Source organism: Anguilla anguilla, chromosome 8 (genome assembly GCF_013347855.1).
Source record: "Anguilla anguilla isolate fAngAng1 chromosome 8, fAngAng1.pri, whole genome shotgun sequence".
NCBI classification, from domain to species: Eukaryota; Metazoa; Chordata; class Actinopteri; order Anguilliformes; family Anguillidae; genus Anguilla; species Anguilla anguilla.
Window position 1 is genome coordinate 29,929,741 of NC_049208.1, and position 25,235 is coordinate 29,954,975.

General features: G+C 43.4%; 1 protein-coding gene across 1 annotated transcript in view; it reads right to left on the reverse strand.

Annotated features, from left to right (window-relative positions):
* The window catches only part of LOC118234465 (oxysterol-binding protein-related protein 10-like), a 59,966-nt gene extending 35,096 nt beyond the window's left edge, over nt 1–24,870 (reverse strand). Inside the window, exons 1-6 of the mRNA XM_035431007.1 lie at nt 24,221–24,870; nt 15,857–16,032; nt 11,430–11,509; nt 8,389–8,457; nt 6,664–6,858; nt 1,405–1,618 (exon numbers count right to left, since the gene is read on the reverse strand). Coding sequence (XP_035286898.1) covers nt 1,405–1,618; nt 6,664–6,858; nt 8,389–8,457; nt 11,430–11,509; nt 15,857–16,032; nt 24,221–24,477 — 991 coding nt within the window. The 5' untranslated portion in view covers nt 24,478–24,870. The remainder of the gene's footprint in view (nt 1–1,404; nt 1,619–6,663; nt 6,859–8,388; nt 8,458–11,429; nt 11,510–15,856; nt 16,033–24,220) is intronic.
* Between the last annotated feature and the right edge of the window lie 365 nt (nt 24,871–25,235).

The window sequence follows — 25,235 nt, forward strand, 5'->3', positions numbered from 1 at the left end:
ATCGATGATGCGCAACGTGCACAAGACCTATGACCAGGCGGGTTCTGTGTTCTAATAATAATGAGGATATGATATCAGCAAACAGAACAGCAAGCATGGCAAGGCCCTGCCCTCGCCTCACCTCAGCGGATGTGCTGCGACACAACAGCCTCTCTGAGGAGCGCCACAGACTCAGAACTTCCCTCAAAGAAAAATCACCTCAGAGCATGCGATAGCTTTCCGAACGGCAGGCCAAGCTAAAGAGTGTTCATTCATAGCCTCCAGGGTGCCGTGCAAACAAGAAGGCAAACCTCTTCAATCATCGACTCTGACACAATCCCTCAGAGAACCCTCCATATTAATTTAGTCAGCATAAATGAATAAAAACCATTACCGAAGAACCATCCCGTGCCATGTGGATTGAAATGTTAAATGGGAGACACTTCAGCCCCATGCGCTCCTTGTCGAATGATGCCACGTCAGGTCTGCCCCTTGCCCAGCAATTCTGCCAGGGTGTAGCACGTCTGGGTCACCTAGGAGATCCACTGGGCAGCAGCACCATGGTGATATGGCTGACATCATCACTCTAGAACCAGCCCTGTGGCAAAGTCACCCTGTAGCACCACCACATCTGTCGCAGTGGTGTGAAGACTCGGCACTGGCACCACACCCATCAAAAAAAACAGGAAGTGGAACAGAGCTGTTCAGAACGTGAACCCTGGCGGATTCTTTCTGCGCAACCTGCTCACAGTGCAGCATTGACACAGAGTACAGGATTTCCATGCAGGAACACCCCCGTCTGTCCCAGATAGGGGGGGCCCAGACCGCCCCACCCTCCCACACCACTTTGGATGGCCTTCAACACATACAGAAGTCACCACCTTACGGCCGCTGGGGTTTTGCTTTCAAAAGGTCTTTATTTGTTCCATGTTGGCAGACAATTAGGCAGTAGGCACTGTAAATGATTTCTTTGGCATGAAATTAGTCCATCGTCTGTACATGCAGGCATACACACACTTCCGCACACACACAAACACACACTGAGCAGCGTTATGCCAGCCTGGACTGACCGAGACCGTCTTGAACGCTTTGGCTCCTTACTGTAAACAGGCTGACCAGAAACAGCCCACCGTCAGGACTGTTTCAGGAGGGGTGGGGGGACAACAAACAAAACGAACATTCAAAAAAACAAACAGAATAAGACAGGCGACCAACACAACAACAACAAAACAACAACAAAAAAAAAACGGATTTTCGACATCTTTCAGCAACATTTATTGCATAAACTCAGGTGGATAGGTCCAGACAGACAGGGGCAGGAGTTGCAGTCTACCTCCGCGTGGCCCTTGTTGGGCTCTGGGGGCGGGAGGCTCGATGTTGGGGGGCCCGGGGGGGCGAGCAGCGGGGGGCCCGGGGCCGACTCACCGGGGGGCGGGCCGCGGTTCTGGTTCTGCTGGGTCACCTGGGTGACGTTCTGATGCAGGATGTTCAGGCACTCCCCCAGGCAGCTGAGGGTGGCGGCCGAGGTGGCCTTGAGCAGCAGGAGGTCCTGGTCCAGGCAGGACAGAGGCCCGCGGGCAGGCAGCGACTCGATGGAATGCACCAGGCTCTTCTGCTGGCCCTCCACCTGGGTCATGATCTGGGACCGGGGGAACACAGCAGAGTCAGGATACGCCAAACTCACCCCACCCCTCCCTTTCCACTGCAGGGAGGAAATGATCAGCTGCTCACCAGCAAACATCTGCATGATGGATCAGTGCACCTTTTCTGAAAACCATGAGTTACCAGGACCCTGAATTCCACTAACTGCACTATTACCCTAACAACCAGTCATGGGTCCGCATTGCAATCTCTACTTTAGATGAGGGGGGAATAGGAGGATGAACCTCAGAACAATTTTGATCCAGACTTCTGAGTTGTTTTCCCGCTGGAGTTTGTTTATTTCGATCCCCGTATGCAGGGATGAGTTATTATTCCTGTATGACTCACTCTTCAAGCATAATTTAGAAAATAACATGACACAAATTCGGCTGCACAGACAGTGATTCCCTGTGACAGCAGGTGTCTCTGCACAGCAGCATGAACACCTTGAATGTACACTGAATGTCAGATTGAATTTTACAGGAATTGTACAATGGAAACTGGCAACATGGAACTTTTGGAGGAGTCTCAGACACGAATTGGGGGGGTGATTTGTATTTGTGAGATGGGGGGGGGTTTGACTTACCTGGAACACTGGCATATAGGAGGTGGTCACCTGACACAAAAAATGGTCACGAATGATATGTTGGACCGAGAACTTTCGGGGAACAACAATTTTTTAAACAAAGTTTAGAACTGAACACTTCACTCTACTTTGTCTCACAAGACCTTCAAATAATTGTGCAATACTATAACCAAAGCATCTGTTTTCCTCAGTTCTGTAAACATAATATCCCTCAGCTAACATGGAACAAAACATTCAAGTTTCACAATCTGTATCAATTTTGGTTCAAACTAATTAATAGCAGATGAGTTCCTCTTCCAACTGATGACAGGAATTCTCCACAATAGTCATTTTAGTTAGGCTAAATGCACTGAACAGGAAAAGAGCACTTAACAGAAATACGCACTTAAAGGAAATACACATGTAAGAAAAATATACAATGAACAGAAACTGCCTTCGTGCTGAGCATAAAAGTACAGAATAGAAAAAAAGCACTGAGCATAAAATGAGAGATGAATAGACATATCCCCTGAAAAGAAAAGGGCATTGAAGGAAATAAGGGTAATGCAGCTTCTTCTCAGCAAATGGGAATTGAAACCTCTCTCCACTGGACCAGAGCGGTACCCTGGGCTAAAGCCTCTTCACATTCAGTCTAGCTGGCTTTGTGCAGAAAGGTCAAGCGGAAAGCATGCACTATGCATGGCCTTTACACAGTTCACAGCGCTCCGACTTCACACACAGGTGAATATAAAGCACTGCAGCCTCTTTGGCAGTAATGCAACATCAGAGTTGATGTGCACATGTAAGGGTGAGTGCGTGTGGTATCGTGTGTCAGAGAGGGATCGGGGACTTTCCACACACCTGAAAAAAGCTATCGTGATCTTTCCCTTTGCATATTGACTCTGTTCTTTATCATTTTTATTCTTCTCATGTTGTCACATAGACAATATACATACACAGACACACACGCACAACATACACAAGCACACAACGACTTATTGTTCGTTGCTTTGGACAAGCGTCTGCCAAATAAATGTAATGTAAAAAATGTAATAAACAGGAACATGAGGAAAAATGGCATCATAAAAGTCCAAGAATGCAACATGTTTGTTAAAGGGGTTATCATCTGTGCAAAGACCCAATTCTCTGCCAGCAGTGTCCTAAGGTTTTCCCCACACACAGAACAGAACCAATCTGTCCATGCAGCACAAAAATTACTTGGTTATTTTCATTTATGAATTAGTATGTCATACTGTGCACACAGTGCTCAGCCAATCAGGGAGTTTTCACTCAACAGGTCATTCCCAGGCTACCACAAAACCAACAGGTACCAGGCAAGGGGACGAGCAGGAAGTCAACCTACACCAAACCGTTACTTAACTGTAATAAAACTCTCTTACAAGCAAAACCTCTCTTACAAGGCAATCCTTAATTCTGATAAAAATACAAAAAAAAACCTTTGTATAATGTACCAACAGCTGAAAACACTGGCAAATCAGGTTTTGATCTCCCCTCGTCCCGAAAGTGCTCAGGTTTCCTGGAGGTCTTAAGGACATCTTGAAAATATGTGTTGTAAAACTATAATCACATCAGCCTTTATTAAAAACCACTTGAGTAAATGAATAATCTGTTGAATGGACCCTAAAGTTCTACTTCAAAAATTAGATCTCCACTGCACTGAATCTCTGCAAAGGAGAAATTGAATCAGCCTCAGTGTACATCAACTCACGAGTGAGCCTTTGTGAAAAATTAACCAGCAGAGCTGCTCACGTCAAATCAAATATCCACACAAATTCCTCTCCCCGCCCCTAAACTCCAGTTCAGAAGGAAACGGTTTACTGCACAATAAATAAATCCAAGCGTTAACTGAGGGCCATTAACCACCCATGAAATGCCATGTAATCTTGTGCGTTTCCCTTTTATCACGGCCACAGCTAAACTACCTGCTGCACTGGAGCTAAGTGGCTCGAGAACCACACGGCCTTCCCTTATAGCATCCGCTGTGTTCAACAAAGAAAACACTCACTAAAGGGGGATTGTGTAGCCTTACAAGGGGGTAGGCTCGGTTTGGACAGCCCTGCATTCGGTGTGTCCTTACTGGCATTCAGTCAGCCTGCTGGTCCAGATAAAGCTGCGATTGAGCTGCCTGTTTTCAGCCGCGACCCGCGCACTGCTGGGGCGTCCGATAACAGGTCCCCTCTTTCTCTCCCTTTCTCCCAGAGAGCAGTCAGCGTTACAGCAGGCTCGGTGCGCTGAAGGTCAGCAGGCCCCAGTCCGGTAACCGAGCATAAAGACGCTCTTTGTGCCACACAGACTCCGTAGAGAGCCCTGGAAACAGGACAACTCTGGATGGCTGACTTTAGACTTCTGGCCTTTGAAAAACACCATTTTACCTGCCAGAAACTGCTCTCTAAATTCTGTCTTTGCCTTGCAAAAAATTTGCTCCAAGTCCTGTCTTTACCTGGAAAAACCTCCCTCCACATACTGTCTACCTAGCAAAACCTTTCTCCAAACCCAGTATACCAGGCAAGAAACTCTAAAGCCAAATCTTGGCTTTATTTAAAGCAAGATATTTTTCCAATGACAGCCAGCAGGACTGGTTTTGTAGCATACAATACATTACAGGCATTTAGCAGACGCTAATCCAGAGCAATTTACACAACTTTTTAGATAGCACATTTACACTGCATCCACTTACACAGCTTGATATATACTGAAGCAATTCAAGTTAAGTACCTTGCTCAAGAGTATAACAGCAGTGTCCAAGCTGGGAATTGAACCATTTACCTTTAGGTTACAAGATCAGCTTCTTATCCATTATATTTCATCTCTCTCCACATGACAACCCTCTCCAGTGTATTTCTCAAACACAGACAAAGGGAGGGGGTTTTTCCACATATGGGCATCATCTTGGATCAGTGGTTAAGTTCATGGTTCATTCCACACAATGCAGATGCAGTATTCGATGCTTTACAGAGCCCTTTGTGGACAAAGGCAATGTCATGTAGAGACTTTGTGTATGAAATGACTAACGCTTTGTGCAATTCCAGAATGCTACTGACCTTTCACACGTAAATCTCTAACACGGTTACCTTGATGCTGAGATGTTAAAGTCACTCACTGAAGACATTATATACACTAAGTGGATTACTGAAGCCATCTTTTAGGTTTACAAACACTTGAGGTGGAAAAGCAATTATATGATAAACTTTAAGTGGACTATCAGCATACTTGACAGGTTGGATAAGTGCTTTAAGAAGTAGCCCTTCACTTAAGTTTTACATTTTTCTCAGTGCAATCGTTTCTAATTGAGGCTGGTGATTACTGGACTCCCTAGTTTATAATTTAAAGAGCCGATAATCATATTTAAATTATATTCAAAGTTTAGAACAAATGATGATTGAATCCAGTCAAGGACTCAACCTTGCATCATTCAACAGGCAGATATTTATTTTCTTGCTGTAACATCCATAAAAATTCTACCATAACAAACAGATGAATGTGATCCTGAAGGGCAGTAAAAAAACAACACTGCATCCACACGTCAAAGAGAAGCATGCAGCTTGCTGACAGAGACAAGACATTTGCTGAATACAGCTTAAAAATAAGGCAATTCTGCTAGATTTAACAGAATATTACTCTATTGCCTTATTCTGCCTTATACACCCTTGGCTAAATCGGCTTCATTCAAATAAACTAGCAAATCCATCACACAGATGCAAATTTTTTTGAAAGACTGCAAAAATAACTCTGAGTCACCATTCTACCTCTTAATCTTCAGCTGATTTCACAGTTTGTGCTTTTTATATTATTTCTGAAATTAGAAGACAGCCAAGCTTTATAATTCAGGCTGCCAACAAATCATAAATTTGCAAAATTTACTTCCAAGGCAAAAATGTGCAAAGTCAAAAATTGTCATCAAATATTTCAGCTTTTCAGGATGAGCCATCCATTTTAATTCAAAATAAATAAATTTATAACAATAAAATCAAGCCTTTACAAAAGACCTATGCCAAAGCCAGCACAGAAGCTAAGCCTACTACATTTCTGCAGAACTTGCTGAGCACAGCTTCTCTGTTTCTTAGTGAAATATTGTCAACGGTGTAGCACCATTATATTTCACTTTTGGCGTACAAAGCTCAGTGCTGCTATTAGTGATGCAGCGGAGACATAACTCTCATTTTCCCCACTTATGGCCACCTGACAGAGCCTACAGACCTACACTTGGATTGATCTTCAGTATGGGGTTCATTCAAAGTCCCCCATTTCTACACACGGTGTGGTTTTGCGCACCGATTCAGAAACAGCAGGAAGAGTAGGCCTAAGCTTGAACCCAGAACTGAACCTGAACTGAAGAGCTAAGCGAAGTGCTCAGCAGCAGCACACACCTTTTCCACACTAGGCATCTGAGGGGCAGGGATGCAGTAAAAGCAGGCGGGCAGGCAGACGGCTCATTAAACATGCACAGCGGCCCCTACCTCTTTGACCTCCATGAGCCTCCCAGGGTACTGGTTTTTAGCCCTTCGGGCGGCGGCCGGTGACTTGTGATGGGTGATGGTGACGATGTTATTGGGCGCCCCGGGGTGGACCGGGTGTCTCTGCGTCCCGGGCGAGGAGGAGGGAGGGAGGAACACAAAGCTGTGGGTCCGACCAGATGAGGAGGAGGAGGAGCCCTAAGAGAGGAAGAATCATGGGTCAGAGCCGCCCTGTGGCCCTGAGCCCACTGAGCACCTCAGGCCCCTGCAGCTTCAGTAGGTCATTGAAACTGAAAACTCTAAGGCACTTCAGGTTTGGTCCTGGAGGCGTAATAGTTTGTTCATCTTCAAACTTAGAACTGAGTAGTAGTTGGCTAAGGAGCTGGGCTTCAAACCATGATTGTCTGATTCTCAAGTGGTGCACTGTGGTTTGCACCCCCGTGCAAGATACTTCATCTGAATAATTTCACAAAATATTAACCTTTACAAATGTAAAACACCTAAAAGCATAAGCTATGCAAGTCGGAACGGATTCAAGTTTCTGCCCAGCAAATAAATCATGTCATTTCTAGACAGATCTTTCTTAATATTCCATAAAATGAAGACAAGAGGAGATTCACAAAATGATTAGAAGCCTCTGCACTGCCACCGCTGTCTACCAAACTTCAGCTCAAGGTGACTCCATTTTAAATGTTCCAAAAGCCTTTCCCAGGGGTAAAGTAGACACGTTCCTCACTGATCTCTCATTGGAAATCCCCCACTTGCTTCCTTTAACTTTGACAGATCTCTGATTTGGGAGGGGATAAAAGGAAGTCTGGGCACAGTGGAGACGGAACAAAACAAGTCTCTGAGCATCGCTCACCCAAAGAGAAAGACCACGCCTCAAAACTGAAACGGCTATCTGTTCCAGACTGGGCCCAACACATAAGCAACTTAATTTGACTCGAACGGTACTACTATGTCCCTCTTAAAAGCGTTTCAGCTTTTCTTATTTCCAATTTGCCAGCAAGGCTCGCCTTGCCTCTCCAATGGAATACAAACACGTACTTGAGACTGAAATACTTCACTTGGACTGGGGCCATAGCTCTGCGAATGTAATTTCCTTTGTGGGAAAAGGCCTGGGAAAACAGCCTGTCCCTAAGAGCGTCTTAATGGCCTGGGGCAAAACTGAACCAATAACGGCGGGCACCGCTGGTCCCAGCTGCTGTGCAGGGAGCACGAGCAGAAATCATCCCTAAGCTAATAAGGGGAATGGATGCACGGCGACTCCCTAATCGCCTTGCTCAGCATTTATAACCGCTCTGAGGTCCAGTCCAGGTCTTTCCGCCAGAAAATGCACTGCATGCAGCACCATATGTGCAGGTCTGGATATGTGCAAAGAGGTAACCGGCATATGTTCACAGATGTAAGCATTTGTTTTGAGTCCCGTATGTACATATTTGTTCAGGCAAGCAAGGGCATAACTAGTGTATAAAGATGCCAACAAGGATGTATGCGTACTATGCACGCATACACAGTGTATATAGATGTACACAGGTGTGTGAAGGTATACATACAGTGTATAGAGAGGTGTACAGGCACGTACAGGTTTGCATTGTATACACATACATGCAGGGATGTATAGGCCAATATATCTAGTGTAAATATATACTGATCTGATCTGGTATGAAAAAGGGTAATTAGTGCATGGAGATGTGCACACATGTCCCTGCTGAAGAGGTCACTCACCATTCCCTCCTGGCCATTCCCTGTCTTCTCCACATAGAGGTGCTCATCGGACCCCTTCAGCTTTCGTAGCTGAATCAAAAAAAAGATGAAGAAGTGTAGTAGCCTTCCTCACACATCAAAGTGATCATTTACTCAGCAACAGCATTTACTTCGGTTAGCGTGACATCATCTGAGCAGGCTTAATTAAGGTTGGAATTCTTGCAGTAGTACTGAATTTAGCACCTGGGTGCAGCTCAGGAGATGGCTGATTAGCTGCGAAAGCCTCAGTGCAAAACGAGCAAACAGCTTCAAGGTCTCGTTTTGTGACTACCTCAAACCTTTCAGGTTGATAATGAAAGCCGCAATCTGTGTTTACTTTTTAAACCTGTCAGCTGAGTAAAAACAAAAAGGGCAAAGAGGCAAACGATACTGAGCGTGAAGGCGCCGCGCTCCAGCGCAGTCGCGCGTGCGGCACACGTGCACGAGGCAGCGCAGCGGCTACACGAAGGACTCCCAGGGATGGAGACGCCGCCCGTGCAGCATGGAGACCGGTGTTCCTGGGCAGGCCCGAGGACAAAGCTACCGCAACGTACACAACACACCATCCCATTACACTGTTACTACAACGTACACAACACACCATCCCATTACACTGCTACCGCAACGTACACAACACACCATCCCATTACACTGTTACTACAACGTACACAACACACCATCCCATTACACTGCTACCGCAACGTACACAACACACCATCCCATTACACTGTTACTACAACGTACACAACACACCATCCCATTACACTGTTACTACAATGTACACAACACACCATCCCATTACACTGCTACTGCAACGTACACAACACACCATCCCATTACACTGTTACTACAACGTACACAACACACCATCCCATTACACTGCTACTGCAACGTACACAACACACCATCCCATTACACTGCTACTGCAATGTGTAACACACCATCCCATTACACTGCTACTGCAACGTACACAACACACCATCCCATTACACTGCTACTGCAATGTGTAACACACCATCCCATTACACTGCTACTGCAATGTGTAACACACCATCTCATTACACTGCTACTGCAATGTGTAACACACCATCTCATTACACTGTTACTACAATGTACACAACACACCATCCCATTACACTGCTACTGCAATGTGTAACACACCATCCCATTACACTGCTACTGCAATGTACACAACACACCATTACATTAAACTGTTACTACAATGTACACAACACACCATCCCATTACACTCCTACTGCAATGTGTAACACACCATCCCATTACACTCCTACTGCAATGTGTAACACACCATCTCATTACACTGCTACTGCAATGTACACAACACACCATTACATTAAACTGCTACTGCAATGTGTAACACACCATCCCATTACACTGCTACTGCAATGTGTAACACACCATCCCATTACACTGCTACTGCAATGTACACAACACACCATCCCATTGTGTAACACACCATCCCATTACACTGCTACTGCAATGTACACAACACACCATTACATTAAACTGCTATCGCAATGTGTAACACACCATCCCATTACACTGCTACTGCAATGTACATAAATGTCTTTCCTGTAAGCATGGTCTGCAAGACCACTCTCCAGATACAGTGAGCTCAGGGTTGCTGTGCCAACACAGTAACCGCCCAGTCACAGCCCAAAGACAATAATCTGCAGACCCTCTATCCTGATACCATAACCTGCAGGCTCACCATCCTGACAGAGCAGCCTGCAGACTCACTTCATATGCAGACTTCATATTTAATGTGCAAATATTCGAGGCAGGTTTTTTGTTTAGCCACCGAAGTGCTGGCGATGCTAAACCTAAGCACTTTACCTCATAAGCGGCTTTATATTTTTCAGTGGCAATAAAATATGTCCGTGCAATTGGAACCTTTGTACAGTATAAAAACCTCCTGAGACAGGCAGTATCTGTGACATCGCCGGCACGGGGGAACTGGCGCTCGATCACGAAGGACACAGAAAACCTTTAGCACATTTCGGCCCCTAACTACAGAAGTTTGCCCGGCTGAGGAAGCATCAGCAGGGCAGTCTGGGTGGCAGGCAGTGACTTATGCCACGCTTGACCTTTGGCAGCCCCGGAGCGGTCGATAAAGCATTTGGAGACGGAACAGCGGGCGTGGCTCAGGCTCACATGCCGTCGCCAATGGACCCTGGCACAGGTCCGCACTCCTCATTACCGCTGCCTGGGATGTTATTGAAACAGACTGCCTGTCTGGGCCTGGGTGGGGTACGGGGGCGGGTGAAAGGGAGAGGGGGGGTAGCGGGGAGGAGTGTGGGAGGGCCGCCAGGGGAGAAGTACAGACATTTCTGGATCAAGAAAAGAGAACCGTGAGGAGAAATTAACTGTTGCCGGTGGCTGTGAATATTTTTGAACAGCTTAATAAGCGATAATAAGCAGCTTCGGCTTGGCGGACAGCTGCAGAAACACCTGCATAAGCACGCCACTGTGCAGAGCCTTGCAACATGGCAGCGCCCCACAGGTGTCGCTCTGTGCTGGTCCAGCACAGTGGTGCTCTGCTCCACGTTTCTGGGCCCTTGTGCGAGTACACATTTCTGACCACTTGCGCGTTTAACTGGTTTACCTGACTGTGTTTCTTCCATTCTTACATTGTTGCCTGCTTGTAGACCTTTATGTTTAATCCTTGTGTCGTCTACGTTGGCTTTTATTTTATTGCTGCGATTTATCCTCGTTAGCCAAGCTATTATTGTAATAATTAAAATATAAAAGGCACTGTGGATATGAAATCTGCTGTCTGTGCACAAAACGTATGTACTCATTCTTTACTGGAAAATCTCACTGCTGGGTTAAGTTGGTTCACTTTAAATTAATCCCTCCTTAGAATGTCTCTCGTCAAGTTCAGACCACTTTCAGCATTTGTGCTGCAGTCTAATACACACATCCTCGTGTGCCCAATATGCAATGCACTCAGGCAGCTAGGCTAAGGCTAGGGCTAAGGCTTGAATGATGGCTGTACGTACCTTCGCACTGCTGTCAGAGTGGCGTCTGGCACAGGTCTGCAGCTGATTCATCCAGAACTGCTGCTCCTTGGCATCAGATGCTAGACACACAAGAGCATGAGATATCATTTTTACATAATTTTTTTACAATTTTCACCACTGTGAGAGGTGACATACATATTCAGTCCTCTACCAATGAACGGAGCTCAGAATTTGCTTCAACCAGGTAACACAGCCCCAATCCTAACCCCACCTATTATAAGAAATAAGAAAATGAAACGCGTGCCTCAAACGCTCCTTATCGAAGTTCCAACCACTATCAGCAGTTCTGAAGGGCAGAGAAAGTCACAATGATTATCACAGCAATCTACTTCAGCACACAGTCTATGCCTAAAAGACACAATAAGTTTGAACCATTTAGTTTTCGGCAGCATCTAAAGCCCTTTAGTCAAAGCGACAATACTCAACTCCACAAAGTAATTAAGGGATTTGCTTTCTACAGTCAGAAAAGGCCCGGCATTTGAACACAGACAATGGAAAATCACATAAAACCCATTTTTCCAAATCTTTTGTCAGCAGCCTGCAGAGGCCCTACAAGTTGTACAGACTGATGCTGGGATGTGGAGGCAGAACACATCAGCTAAATGACTACGCCATCGCCTTCTGTTCTCTCTCTTCAGATGTAGTGCCTGTCAAGAAAGGGCCCAATGGTACATGCTAATCCCTCTTCAGGCTGAATCCACAGTGTTGAATCCACCACCTGCTACAGCCTCTGTATCCGATTGTATAAAGTCAGACACAGAATTGGCTAAATTGAAACTACAGATCAAACTGAATCTACGTGGACAGGACTTTCCACATTATTTACATACATCCTAAAGTAAAATTGAACCCATCACCACCTGAGAACTCTTCCATGATGGCGGCAATGCAATGGACTCCTCACCAAATAAAATCGTCTGACTGACCAAGTGGTCAATTGAGCTGTGCTAACCTTGGGAGAAAAGTTCACAACACAAAGAGTCCGTAAGATCAGACAGTACGGATCAGGAAGAAAGCAGATTTGAGACAGCCATTCAGGACAAAACTAAACTGACAAAACGAAGCCTGAGGACAGAGAGCAGCAGGTAGAGGAGAGAACTTGTCACTGTCAAGCAAGTAATAAGGGGGGTGGTGACACCCCAGAGATCAATCAGTTGGCAGTGTATTAGTGCACACCAGACTCATGCTTTTCTCCCCTTCTATGGCTGCTTCACACAACAGCATCAGTATGTGTATTGGTTACAGACAGCCAGGAGCAATTGGTTTGAATATGGGGTTGCTTTTATTGAAATGAAACCAAGTTTCCATCCCTGACGTTTTGCTAAAATCTATCAGGAAGCTCACAAAAGAAACAGACACTACTGAATTAACAAGCAAATTCATTCATCCTATCTTTCTGTCACTATATTTATGACGAAAATATGATAAATTATAAAGCTACAGAGGAATCATTTGTTCCAAACATCAATTCAAGTCAATTCCAGGCACTTTCTAAGCGTGAGCAGATGCTTCATACAAAGAGAAGCTCTTCTCGATCAAAAATAGGCGGTTTCCAGCTTTGTCAAAGTTTTAAAAAACTCACTTCCTCGATCCCAGCTGTGAGGCTCTTTCCCCAACCAGACACGGCTTCTTCAGCTTAATAACCGACTCCCTGAAGATGCTGCATAACACACCCCCCACTTCCTCCTCTTTACAAAACTGCTCGGCTCTGTTTAGAAAGACAGCCATGGATTCATTCACTTTCATGCACACAGGCTGTGCTCTTTCTCTGAAGAACCACTCTGTTCTAACCTCATTCATTTTCCCAGCTATACAGAACCTGACAGCTGTTCTCAGCACTGCCCAAAACCCTCAACAGCTTCTTATAAAATAATCCTGCCTTAAGAGGACAAGCTGTGCCACTCCTTATCAAAGGGAAATCTTGGTTGGATTTAAATATTGCCTTTGCAACAATTGCACTTAATTAGTGGGCAGTAATGAACAAGGGATGAAACTGCACTCGTGAAAGCTCATTCTAATTTGCACTTGTCTGTGAAATAACCCTTATATTATTTTTGAGTCACTGAGACTGACACAGCATGTGAAATCAAGGATCAAGATCACCTTAACTGGAAATCAAGCTCATATTGTTGTTTCTAGAGGGGAAAACTCAGACAAACAAGCAACAAAAAATTACAATTACAAATACCTTTTCTAGCAGCATTTCTCCAAATTGTCGAGCGGTTGCAGTACCTCATCAAAGAGGGTACTGCTGCCCTCTTCTCAATATTTCCTTCTGCCCCACCCTGTCACAGTAGCCACTTTCTGTTACACAACATGTTTACTCAGCTAAAAATGTCCTCCATAAGACAGCTTTAATCTTCGAAGCTGAGAGCGCAAGAACGTCTGTAGTCTCATAAGACTTTCATGTTTCCCATCCTAAAATCGGCAACTGTGACAAAGCCAGATATTTTAGAGGTTTTAAAGAGGGAGCATCAGTGGAGTACCTGAGGGTTGCAATTTTTCACAATTACATTCTCTACTGCCCATGTTTCAAAGACACATGGAGTGGAACGTTTAACTTGAGCTGATACAAAGCTATTATTTTGTTCTGTGTTAACCTGAACGTACAGCTAACCTGCGCTAGCTTTTTATGAACTAGTATACCGCCCCTACAGTTGCATGCAAATGTGCCCAAATACCTTTGAGAAGAATACAGGCCACAAATGCAAACTACTGACAAGATCCTTATCACAGGTGTACACCCACGCAGGCACCCACAGAGCATGTGCGGAGGGGCCAATCTTTTTGATGACAGAGGGCGCTCTCTCAGAGGAGATGGGAGGGGAATGTAATTAAGCTGAAGTCATTAAATAATGTGTTAGGGTGGGCCTGTCTGACTGTTTTTTACCAGGACTGATGACCAGGACATTCTTACTCTTGAAAAACTTGGGAGCATACTTTCTTTTAAAAAGGCAAAAAATCTCATTTACATTCACTGTTAAATCAGGCTTTGGCCATGTAACTCCAGCTCACAGCAAATCTCACATTAATAATAAAATGTCCTTTTCAGCCTATGCTCACTGTGTGCAAAGGGAATCTGTAACCAATACACGGCTGAAGAGCTGAGCAGAAGTGTTATGGAAATTAAGTAACATCTATCACGCTTCATTAATTAAACAATGAAACAGAATTGCGATATTAAATTCTTTTTTATGATTTGGACCCTTGCTACATGACAGAACAGGACTCTAGAGTAACCATAGAGAACTTCATTGTGAGGATATTAACATTCACAGCCAATAATTTCATTGTATTGTTACTGTTTATAGAATTTAACTATTTTCACCTTGAAATGGACCTAAAATGGTCTCCCCTCTAACACTGCCAAGCCCCAACAGTCCTCATTGTCAAGGAGGATTTTGGGATGGAATCTTCACCTTCCTTTGCCTTAGAGAATATCATAACAAAATAAACATGAGAACAAGGCACATTTAGATATCTGCTTCCTGAATCACTCACACTATTGTATTACGATAGCACAGAACACTGCCTTTTTAGCCTCTCCAGAGCAACTAAACTGGAAACCGCTGAGTGTAAAAACCTTGAACTTTCTTCTTGTGACCAGCCAGGGTTTCCATGACAACCCTCTAAGAGCACAGCTCTCAATCAAGACAGTGACCTCTTAATTGCTGAACATCCCTTTGACCCTCCCTTGCAATGCCATGAAATTGCACCATTATGTTAGTGAAGCCCGGTGCATGCACAGGAAACAGTCGATACGATACGCCCAATAGTATTGATTGAGCGCAGTGAGCAACACGCTGTGGAGCTATCATTCGGCCTCAGCTCAATATGGGCCCCGCCGGGTCAAGGTAAAGGGGAATTATTTGGATGCATCCCTCGCGTTGCGTTGAGGGACGGTCCTGAGGGTGGTGGAGAGCGACAGAGAGAATCTCTTTCTCATCACAGGAACACAGCATGCACCACCAAACCAGCGAACTGGTAAAATTCCACTTGACCCAGGCTTCATCAAAAGCTAGGACAGCAGGGCCTGGAAAAGCTCAGCAGGGCATATCGATCATGCAATTAACCCCCTACCCCGACCCCGAGCTGCAGGCACAGTGACGAACAGCAGCAGGGATGACTTCAGAACAGGGCTCCTGGTGCTGCAGAAAACATCCACACACAAGCTTGGCAGCAGATCCATTGATCCCACAACGGCTGACCCGCAGCCTCAGAGCTTTGAGGGCAGCAGTGGAAAATGTTTCATTTTTAACAGGCAAGGCTGAATCTAGCGGTCCTCGCCAAACGAACAGTTTAACCAGGGTTGACCTCACTGTTCAGAGGGAGGAAGAGGGACAATGAAGTGGCCTGGGGGGGGTGTAAGGAATGAGAGGTCCCATCTCCCCTGGGGTGCAGCGTACCTCTGAGTTTGTACAGCTCCCCGTTGGTCGAGTGGACGGTGAACATGTGGGGCGCTTCATCACTGTGCGCCACCACCGCCCCGATCAGGGGCAGCGAACCCCGCGGCTTCTGGCTCTTCGCATGCTCGTTGACAAAGTACTGCAGCTGCCCCAGCTCTGGGTCCAAAACAAAGTACCTGCATGGAGATAGGGAGTGGGAGGAAGAGAGGGAGAGAAGCCAGAGGGATGGAGGGGGGGAGACAGAGGGGCACAGGGCTAATCAGTTACTCATGATCAACTTCTGATTTCACAAAGAAAGGATATTTACAAAAGGAGTAAATTTGGAAGAATGACACATCGTACGACATAAATCATTTACGCAAGTAAGACCATAAATAAGCTCTCAGGCTGCTTAACACATTTTACCAACACAAGCAGCCATATGTGACCATTTTTGAGTAGAAACAACAGTTCTTTGTCAACAATTTAAAGCTGTGAATGGGTACCACCTCCGCTTGCTATTAACAGATGGGTTGCAGTTCAGCATTGATTTTTAGCCACAGTTTTACTAAACTAAATATAGCAGCAAAGGAGAGTGTGATAAGACCACCTCTTTGGTGGCTACCTGTGAATCACTCAGTGATATCACACCCTCAGTGCTTGAAGCCCATTGGTTCCATCTGCATTCCTGGCTACATAAGGCCAGAGGCAAGCTTAACTCGCCTTATAAAGAAATAATCTGTTGCTCCGGGCCTGAATAGAGAAGCGCATTTATTGACTGTTCTCTTGGAGCTGGTTGTGTGATCGGTTCTGGGTCAATACCACACACGGAGGAAGCCTGTCCTACGAGGCTGAGCGCTCCAGCTACTCTTCCTTCTCTCTCGTCTCTTCAGTTGGAACCCTGCCTTCTGCATCACTGTCAGTACTGTGACCCGTAAATGCACGCTCGCCGTCTGAGGGTCACAACGATCCGTCTGACCCAAACTGGCGCAGAGATGTCTCGCTGCCTCTCTCTACTTCTGTCTGCCTCTTTCTCCTTCTGCCTCCCTCTCTCCTTGACAGAGATACTAGACATTCTGTTCAGCATATTTTATCCACTCTCTGTTTCAAACGTCCTGGGAAAATAACAACGAAAATGACTGCTTCCCCCAAGGTCAATGAAATTCATGCGCATCGCTGTGTGATGAAGCAAGAAAAAAAGGATTTCAAAAAATGTAATGCTGAATGCAAATTGATAAGACATGTTAATTAGGCCATCAAGAAGTAGGCTTTAGAAAAGAGAGAAGCAGACACTCATTGCAGCATTTTTCTTCCCCTCGCTACCAATAAAATGACTTGCATTTATAATCAAGTCAGGGCTTCAATCACGTAGAGGTTATACCCATACTTATCCAGCATCTACTGAGAAATGACTCAACTCTTGTGACCAAGTAAAGAAAAAATCTGTCACCACAGATTTAAAAATAAGCAATTCCACTGAAATTAGGCCTATATACCGAATCCACAAACAAACAAAACTAAAGTAGAAGTACTTACTACTTAAAATACTGAGACAGGGCTTCCATACTTGAGACAGTGTAACATGGTTAGTCATACAGACCATCTGAATGGCCCTGGTCACAAACCACATGTATGATGTCCATTCTATGCAGAAAGTGCACAATATGACAAAGAATAAGGAACCATGCCAATGCATAGTGACAGCATATCCAAATCATGTTCAGAGTCAGGAGAATTCATATTTTTCCATTTTTTATCAGTTCAACAATTTGTAATTGGCAATAATTGTGTTTTTCTGAGGCACTATGATACCCTCTCACAAAGAGCCCAATACACTTAGGCTACATCTGGATCCACCAATAGAGACATGCTAACTTTTGATTGGCTCACACTTAATCACTAAGAAACAACCTTTAGACTGTATGTATAGAAGTACAGAACACATCCTCACTGCAATCTATGACAGTTGTCCAGGCAACCAACCTTGGGTCACTGCATACACTTCTCCCCGTGCACAAATATGTAATGACGTCCTCATGAGTATCATACTGTATGATCATGCTGAAAAAACACTAGCCAGCTGCGTCGTGTACCACACAACACAAAATCCATGAATAGAAACATACACTGCCTTCAGGGAATTATTAGGCTGTTTGCTGAAAAGCCATGTGTCATAACTTGTAGCTTATATCTACTTGAAGTATGAAATTAACTACGATTTAGAAGATTTAAGATTTTCTAGAAGAATCCATAGAGAGTGCTTAGTGTGAACAGTCAAAGGCTCTGAGAGTAAATGATCTACTAAATTTTTCCATCCATCATCCAACTTTATACTTTCCCTATGTTTATCCTACTCATAAACCACTCAAAATATCCTTACAATAGCATTTGTACAGATATACATTCATTTATTTGAGTTTAGTGAGTTGTTTGTCTACATCCACCGGAAATAAAACAATTAGGCCTATTTAGACTTCAAAATCAAAAATCACAGTAAAAACACTAATGACTAATATCACTCAGTCATGGGACTTTTTTTTACTACATGCTATTTGGCTGCAGGATAGGGTCAAGAATGTCTGACTCTTAACACTAGGTTAATTATTAACCTAGTGTTAAGAGTCACTGATGTGCAAGTGGGACACAGTTTAAATTAATCCTGGCCCTGAGCGAGGGATTCATTAGCATCTGTCCCTGGCATAACAACATAAACAGCAGCAGCACTAACTAAATCCTGGCATCTCATAACATCTGCATCAAAACTGAGGTTCAGCTGTGAAGGCCCAGCCTGTTATCCAAGGACTCATCAACGGCAATGAGCCGGGTGTGTGATGTAGGTGGCAATACTTCCCACTGAATGGCCATAGAGAGCTTGTACGGTCCCCTTCCCCTCTATACTATGGCCGCTGAACCAGATACTGAAATGGGAATGGTTATAATGAAAACTGTGCACCTCATTAGCCCAAAAGGACACACAAGGTCCTCTCTCAACTCGAGTGACAAACACATACAGCCCCACAGTCCGCCCTCTTCTTTATCAACACGTGTCTGCATGTGTGTGCGTGTGTGTATGTGTTATATTTAAAATGTTTATAGTCATTTCATGTACAGTAACTACCGATTAACCCATAACATTTTGCTTAATCACACAGTAAGACACTGACACACGTCCACAGCTCTCAAACATTGGTCCTGCCCATGTACCAGACATTTCACTATAGAATTTGAAGACCAGTTAACTGAGCTATCTATGAGGTTATACAGGTAAAGTACATTACCTTACTCCTAAAGTAATAGGTTAGTGATATAAACATGTGACTAGAGAGTTACTGGTTTACAGCCCCAGGTCTGATATTACTACGACAATGTTCAGCCGTTTACTTAGCCACAATTGCTTCATTAAACATCCATCCAGCCAGGCAAGGAGTGACATGTAATCTACGCATTTAATAATGCCATTTGTTTTGCCACTGGAATAAATAACACCAAATAACAAGAAGGGGATCCAACATGGTGATTCATCATCACAGTAATGTGTGTAACCAGACATGTCACAGTTGCCGCTGAGTGAGAAATAAACATCACAATAAGGAGTTTCAGTACAGTGAAGAACAGACGAAAGCCAGGTTGTTGCCTTCTCCAGCACACTGCCAAATAACTGTTTACAACACAAACAAGCAGCAGTGAAAGTCCTGCCCACTCTTGTCAACTTTCTGTGTCTAAGTGCGAGCCCACAAAATGGTTGGAAACTTAAAAATGTGAGTGATGGCTCTTCCCATGTGGACTTTCATCTCATATCAGCGATTCACATCAGGGTAATGTCAATAAAGAATCACACTTAGAACGATGATTCACTGCGTCATTGAGCTGTTCCACTGAGAACGACAAGGAAGAGATGAGAAAGAAACTACATAAATAAACTGGTACTTGTAAGGTGAATGAGCTCCAAAATGGGTGGAGCAACTACATGCTGTCAGTTACTGACTTGAATGAACCATTCAAAAGACTCCTATCCCCAGCAGACAGTCGTGATAGGTTCAGAGCAGTGAGCCATTAATCGCAATGGCTGAATCTACCCTTTTCAGTTTAGGAAGCCTCACTCTCGCATAACCAGAAAGTACATCTGGTCATTTGTCAGAACTAACTTCTGAGTGTTGACTGAAAAATAAAATATGTGAGTTCATATAATGCAGATTAAGTCAGTAGAGGTTGGTTATTACTTTATCAATATCACAGTAGCGTGTGACAATATCTCTCACTCCATACTCTGCTAAATTGCAGCACTCCCACAGAAAATTTCAGGTACTGCTATATTGCTATCCACTTGGGACCCACACCACACAAAATGTGTGACTTGAAAAGACAATAACGTGCAGAGATAATCTAAAAACCATTTTCTTTTTTGTAGCATTGTGCCATCACAAAACAAATATCTCTTGGCAGAGGAAACAAATAAAAAAAACTATCAGTAGGCACAGATAATCAAGCACCAGATACTCTTTTGAAAATAGAAACAAAGAAGCAAATGATTGAGTCTGGAGATTTAGGTGATGTCAGTGCTGTTTAATCCCCAATTAGTCAAATGTGTGAAATAAATGTGTTTTAATTCACCCCAAGTGAGAAACAATTGATGTACCAAAGCAGAATGAAATGTCACAGCCTACACTTCAAAAATATCATAAACGAATAGGGAAAACAATGACAGTACTTTTAAATTGATAAATAGATCCTGATTAACAAATTTGGCAATTTTAGTGAAAAGTACACATTTGCAGGTGAGTTTTCTGCAATGGATGTTGCTGCTGATGCTGTTGCTGCTATGATGCTTTAGTTATTCAGTCATTACATTCATTTCAAATAAAATGGAAAAAGACGTTGCTATCACATTTCATGAATTCTATTTATGGTGGATCCTTATTTACACTGACATGCTTGTTTACGTTAATCGTTCAAAGCTATCAATCAAAATGAGGTTCAGGATAATTATCAATAAAAGTACATGCCCAGCATCGCATACTCTGACCTCATTCTTCACCACCATTTTATGTAGGCCTACCTGGCAGAATAGAATTACTAAAGAGAATATCAAAATATCCGTTGGGAAAGCTTTCCTGTCAAGAGAAATTTCCAGATGATGTGCTGTAGGTCACCGCTTTGGTTTCAGAAAGTCAATGATTTTTCCATTTTACACTTTTTGTGCAGTGTTCCAGTTAAAGAATCCTTAATAAACACTAGGCTACATCCTGTTTGTTCTCTCCACACATCCACCGTACATAAAATGTCAGTAAAACCATAAACCCAGAGTGAAGTCATTTCTACAAAGTAAAGATTAAGCCTATATTTCAACTCCCAAACCACCATCTTTCAGGCTTTGAAACATAATTTAATTGGAGATGGAGACAATGCAAGAACTATTCAGAATTGTACAAATAAGTACATTTTTAGTTTCTTTCACATTGCACTTTTCATGTTGTTCAAGACCAAGGTCTTTCAGTGTTGTATTTTATATCCTACCAGAATTTGGCTCCATGGAGGATACAAGAATTTACTGCAGAAGAACTACAGTATACATTATAAAGAAGAAGCAGAAAGGCAGCAAACTTTTGCACTGCGCGTGATGAATGTCTCCATCCATTACAGATTTCCATGACAAAACAAAGTCTGAGCTTTAGAGTCTGAGCAGAGACCGGAGCACAACCAAACACTGTCAGGTTTTCACCTATTTAAAAAATATATATACACATATTAGCATAAATATATGTCACCCACAAACAAGACACATGTTTTTAATACAATTATAGACCATCGGTACAGTTCTTGGACAATCCTGTTAATTACAGTTCGCTCAAAAGTAACGGAAGTAAAAATGTTAGAACTTTGCTTTAATGCAAGGTAGGTGAATGCAACATTTCTTTCCAGTTACATTCTTCACCTTGGATACTCGTCGTGTTGAAACGGCCTATACGTTGCCTAACTGCATATGATACCATTAGTGTGTGATGAATGTCCCTGAAGACATGGATAAGAGCGAGTGCTCCTCGTTGTCTATGCTAGCCTATATAGGACAGAACAAGTGAACGGTAACAAATGAAATATACACCGTTTTTGAAAAGCTATTGCGGCTGCATTTACTATAGGTGGGGGCATGTTATAACACAGCATTACAGCGTGCCCCGCGTTATGCTATTGGTATTCATGACTCACAGTTTCCGCTTGCTAGTCTCATGTGTCAAAGCTACACAATCTTTTAGACCACAAGACAATGATTTAAAATTACATATATTTGGAGTCCGTGGCGTACACATAGCATTAATTAATCGAAAAACACTTTGGCTAAAAAATAAACACTTGAATTGTGATTTTTTTTTTTTTTTTTTTAAACACTCGTTAATAATTCTTGATGACGTTTTTGAATCGTCTCGACACTCACACATAAGAAGCGTGCTGCATTAATAGCCTACACAAGTAAAGGCAAATACATATTTCTTGTTCAGGCGCAACTATGTAAAATTCCCATGTTTCAACATGACCCGTGTTAGTTTGTGCCCCGGTCTCCCTTACATGATCACCCCTTTAACTCCTTTTTACATTTGCTTAGTGACAGGCCTACTTCTTACAATAAGCTGCAGGATTAACATTCGTCCAGAGACCCTCCTGCTTGTACACTACTACAACAACCCTCCTACACACCAAACCTCCCTGCACAAATCTACCAGTAAATACATTTTCAGACCATGCACAACAATGCAAGGAGGTAAGCACACTGTTTGCACAACAGATCTGCAGTCTCAACAGGTAAACACAAACTACTGACAGGCTCTGGCATGATCTCTTGTTAAATGGACTATAGAAAGACATCAGTTCATTACTGGTCGCAGCTCAGTCAATTTAAGTCACCTTGCTCACCATTTATTTACACTACACTCATTAAGCATTTGGGTCCTATTCCAAAGGACGTGAAATATGCCTTGATTTCTCAATGAGCGCTCTTTCCGCGCCACTCACATTAATCTTTCTGATCACTTGGCTTTTCATAGGTACACAGCTTGCTCAGGATGAGAAGCATCTTGGGTTTGCGCAATAATATTCAGGGCTTCTGTAGTATGTAATGCAAAAATTCAAATGTAAGACTTTTCAGTTACCTTCAATGGGGTTTTCAAGGATCGTATTTGTAAATAACGCTCTTAAAATGTATTTAACCGCCAGCTTCATATATCTTTCCAAACATATCAGTTTAACTTTGTGTATTGAATATTGCAAAACTTGAAAAAAACAGTATGACAATGTCGTTCACTTCAAAGCAGTTTGAACAGTGGTTATTTAATATTTTATTTTATTTTTTCCATTATTTAGTAAATAACACTGGAATATTACTTTTTTATCTCTGACCACCTATCAACACGCGTAATAAAATTGCGGGCTACATTGCAAAATCAGGTCTCTCACACTGCATAAATACACTAAGTCAACAAATTAATAACTGGAGCTATGAGGGACAGTAACTAAATAAAATAACAACTAAATGGACATAAGCACGAGGGAGAGGTTGCTCTCCTTGTTAATGAGTGGGAGACTATTCTATTCCAATAAATCTTAGTGTTAGAATCTTATTTTTACAGTCTAACAAAGTTTGGTAGACTGTAAAGTATTCTGACCAGCAGTTCTTATTCGGTCAGCACTTATCAGGTCAACATTCCTGGAGATAGGATTTGTCCAAAAACAGGGCATTGGAATCCGCTAACGTTACACTATTCTTGGTTAGACTGATTCTGTTCCTAAAAGCTTATATTGCAACTAGGCAAATTTCTAAATATTTTTTAAAACGTTACTTTCATACGTTACCAAATGCGTACGTAAAAAATGAACTTTTTGACATACTAGGTAGGCTACCGGTGAAGGATGCACATATGATCATGCGGGCCGCAGACACCCATAAAGGTGGTTATGAAGCCCTTTCCATTCAAGCGAATCGGGCATAGCCCCAAGTCGCGTAGACTGACCACTAGACTCTGCTGGAATGCTATTATTTTGGTCATACAGCCTTTGCATATTGCTTATTTTCATCAATCTTTTGATAAACGCCGTGTCTTCAAGAGGATGGCGTAACCTACAGTTCTGCGCAAATGTATAAAAACGTGTCTCCAAAATAAACAGTCAACCGCAAAACTAACAAACTGGCTGACGTTTACCAAGTCAAAACAGAGCACCACCCCCTTCCAGCTTGATTGCACTAGCACGCAAGCTAGCTAGGTCAAATCAGCAAAAGCAAGTGTGGAAACAACTGGCTAGATACCCAACCAGTAGCGGCAAATCCATCACTGACCGAACTGGCAAAGTTGCCAATGGATGATATGGCAACTTGCGTATGGATCAAATAATTCATACCTGTTCTGCCAGCCTTGAAGCAGGTTCGTGTATTTACACAGCACTCCTTCCAGGTGCCCCTTGTGTGCCTGCTGCAGACCGAGGCTGTTACCCGATACTCGTCCCCGATTCCCGGTCCCTCCAGCCGGACTACCAACTGACACCGAGCCCGGGCTGTGTGTTCTCCCGATCTTTCTAGCGGAGTTCGCACGATCCGCAGAGAACACGGAGTTGGTCTTGCTAGTCCCGGGATGTGCACCGCTGAATGCGTTTTCCATGCTAGTTATAGTAGTGGGATGGATAAACTAGGTTTTGTTCGCTATATCATCAGTGAAAACAGCGCAGTGTATGACTCGTGAGTTAAATCACGAACTTCGAAAATTCAGCATCCATATTCCGCTGACGGTTTTGTCGTCTGCTTCGTCCAACCGGCACAATCATATTCCTAGTTACGATTATGATTATTTTCCTTGCTGCGGCGATTACTCCGTGCTCGTATTCTAGCGTTTTTAAAATGGAAATCACCGTAGCGTCACTCCCTCCGCCTCTCCACCAACCCGGATATTAGCCTACAGTCAAGATACACATCATCACATGGAGCGCAACGAACTCGCACGGTCCAGCGCGCAGAATGCCGATCTGCACGTTTCCTATACTGCGTAAACCTTGAATGCTGATTCACCAAATTGTGATCTTTTGACTCCATGAAGCAACTACACAATTAAAAAACCTTTGCATATAACGCGTCATAAGCCATGCTAGTGGTTAAATTGTACTTGGATTTGCATTATTCTTTACATATTTGCAGTGCAGACAGGACAAACTTGTTCAGTGTCTTAACAGAGCAATGGAGACCAGAGAGAAGCGAGTACCTCTGGGACCCCAGTGCTGTCCTCGCACCATTAACAGTTGTCTCGCAACGTCATTTCAGTAAGTTTCAGACAAGTTTGGCTATGCATTTTTAATTGTCCTTTTAGAAACAAAAAGCACATGCGGACATCATATAATATTTTACCAACTCCCCTGCCTATCAGTT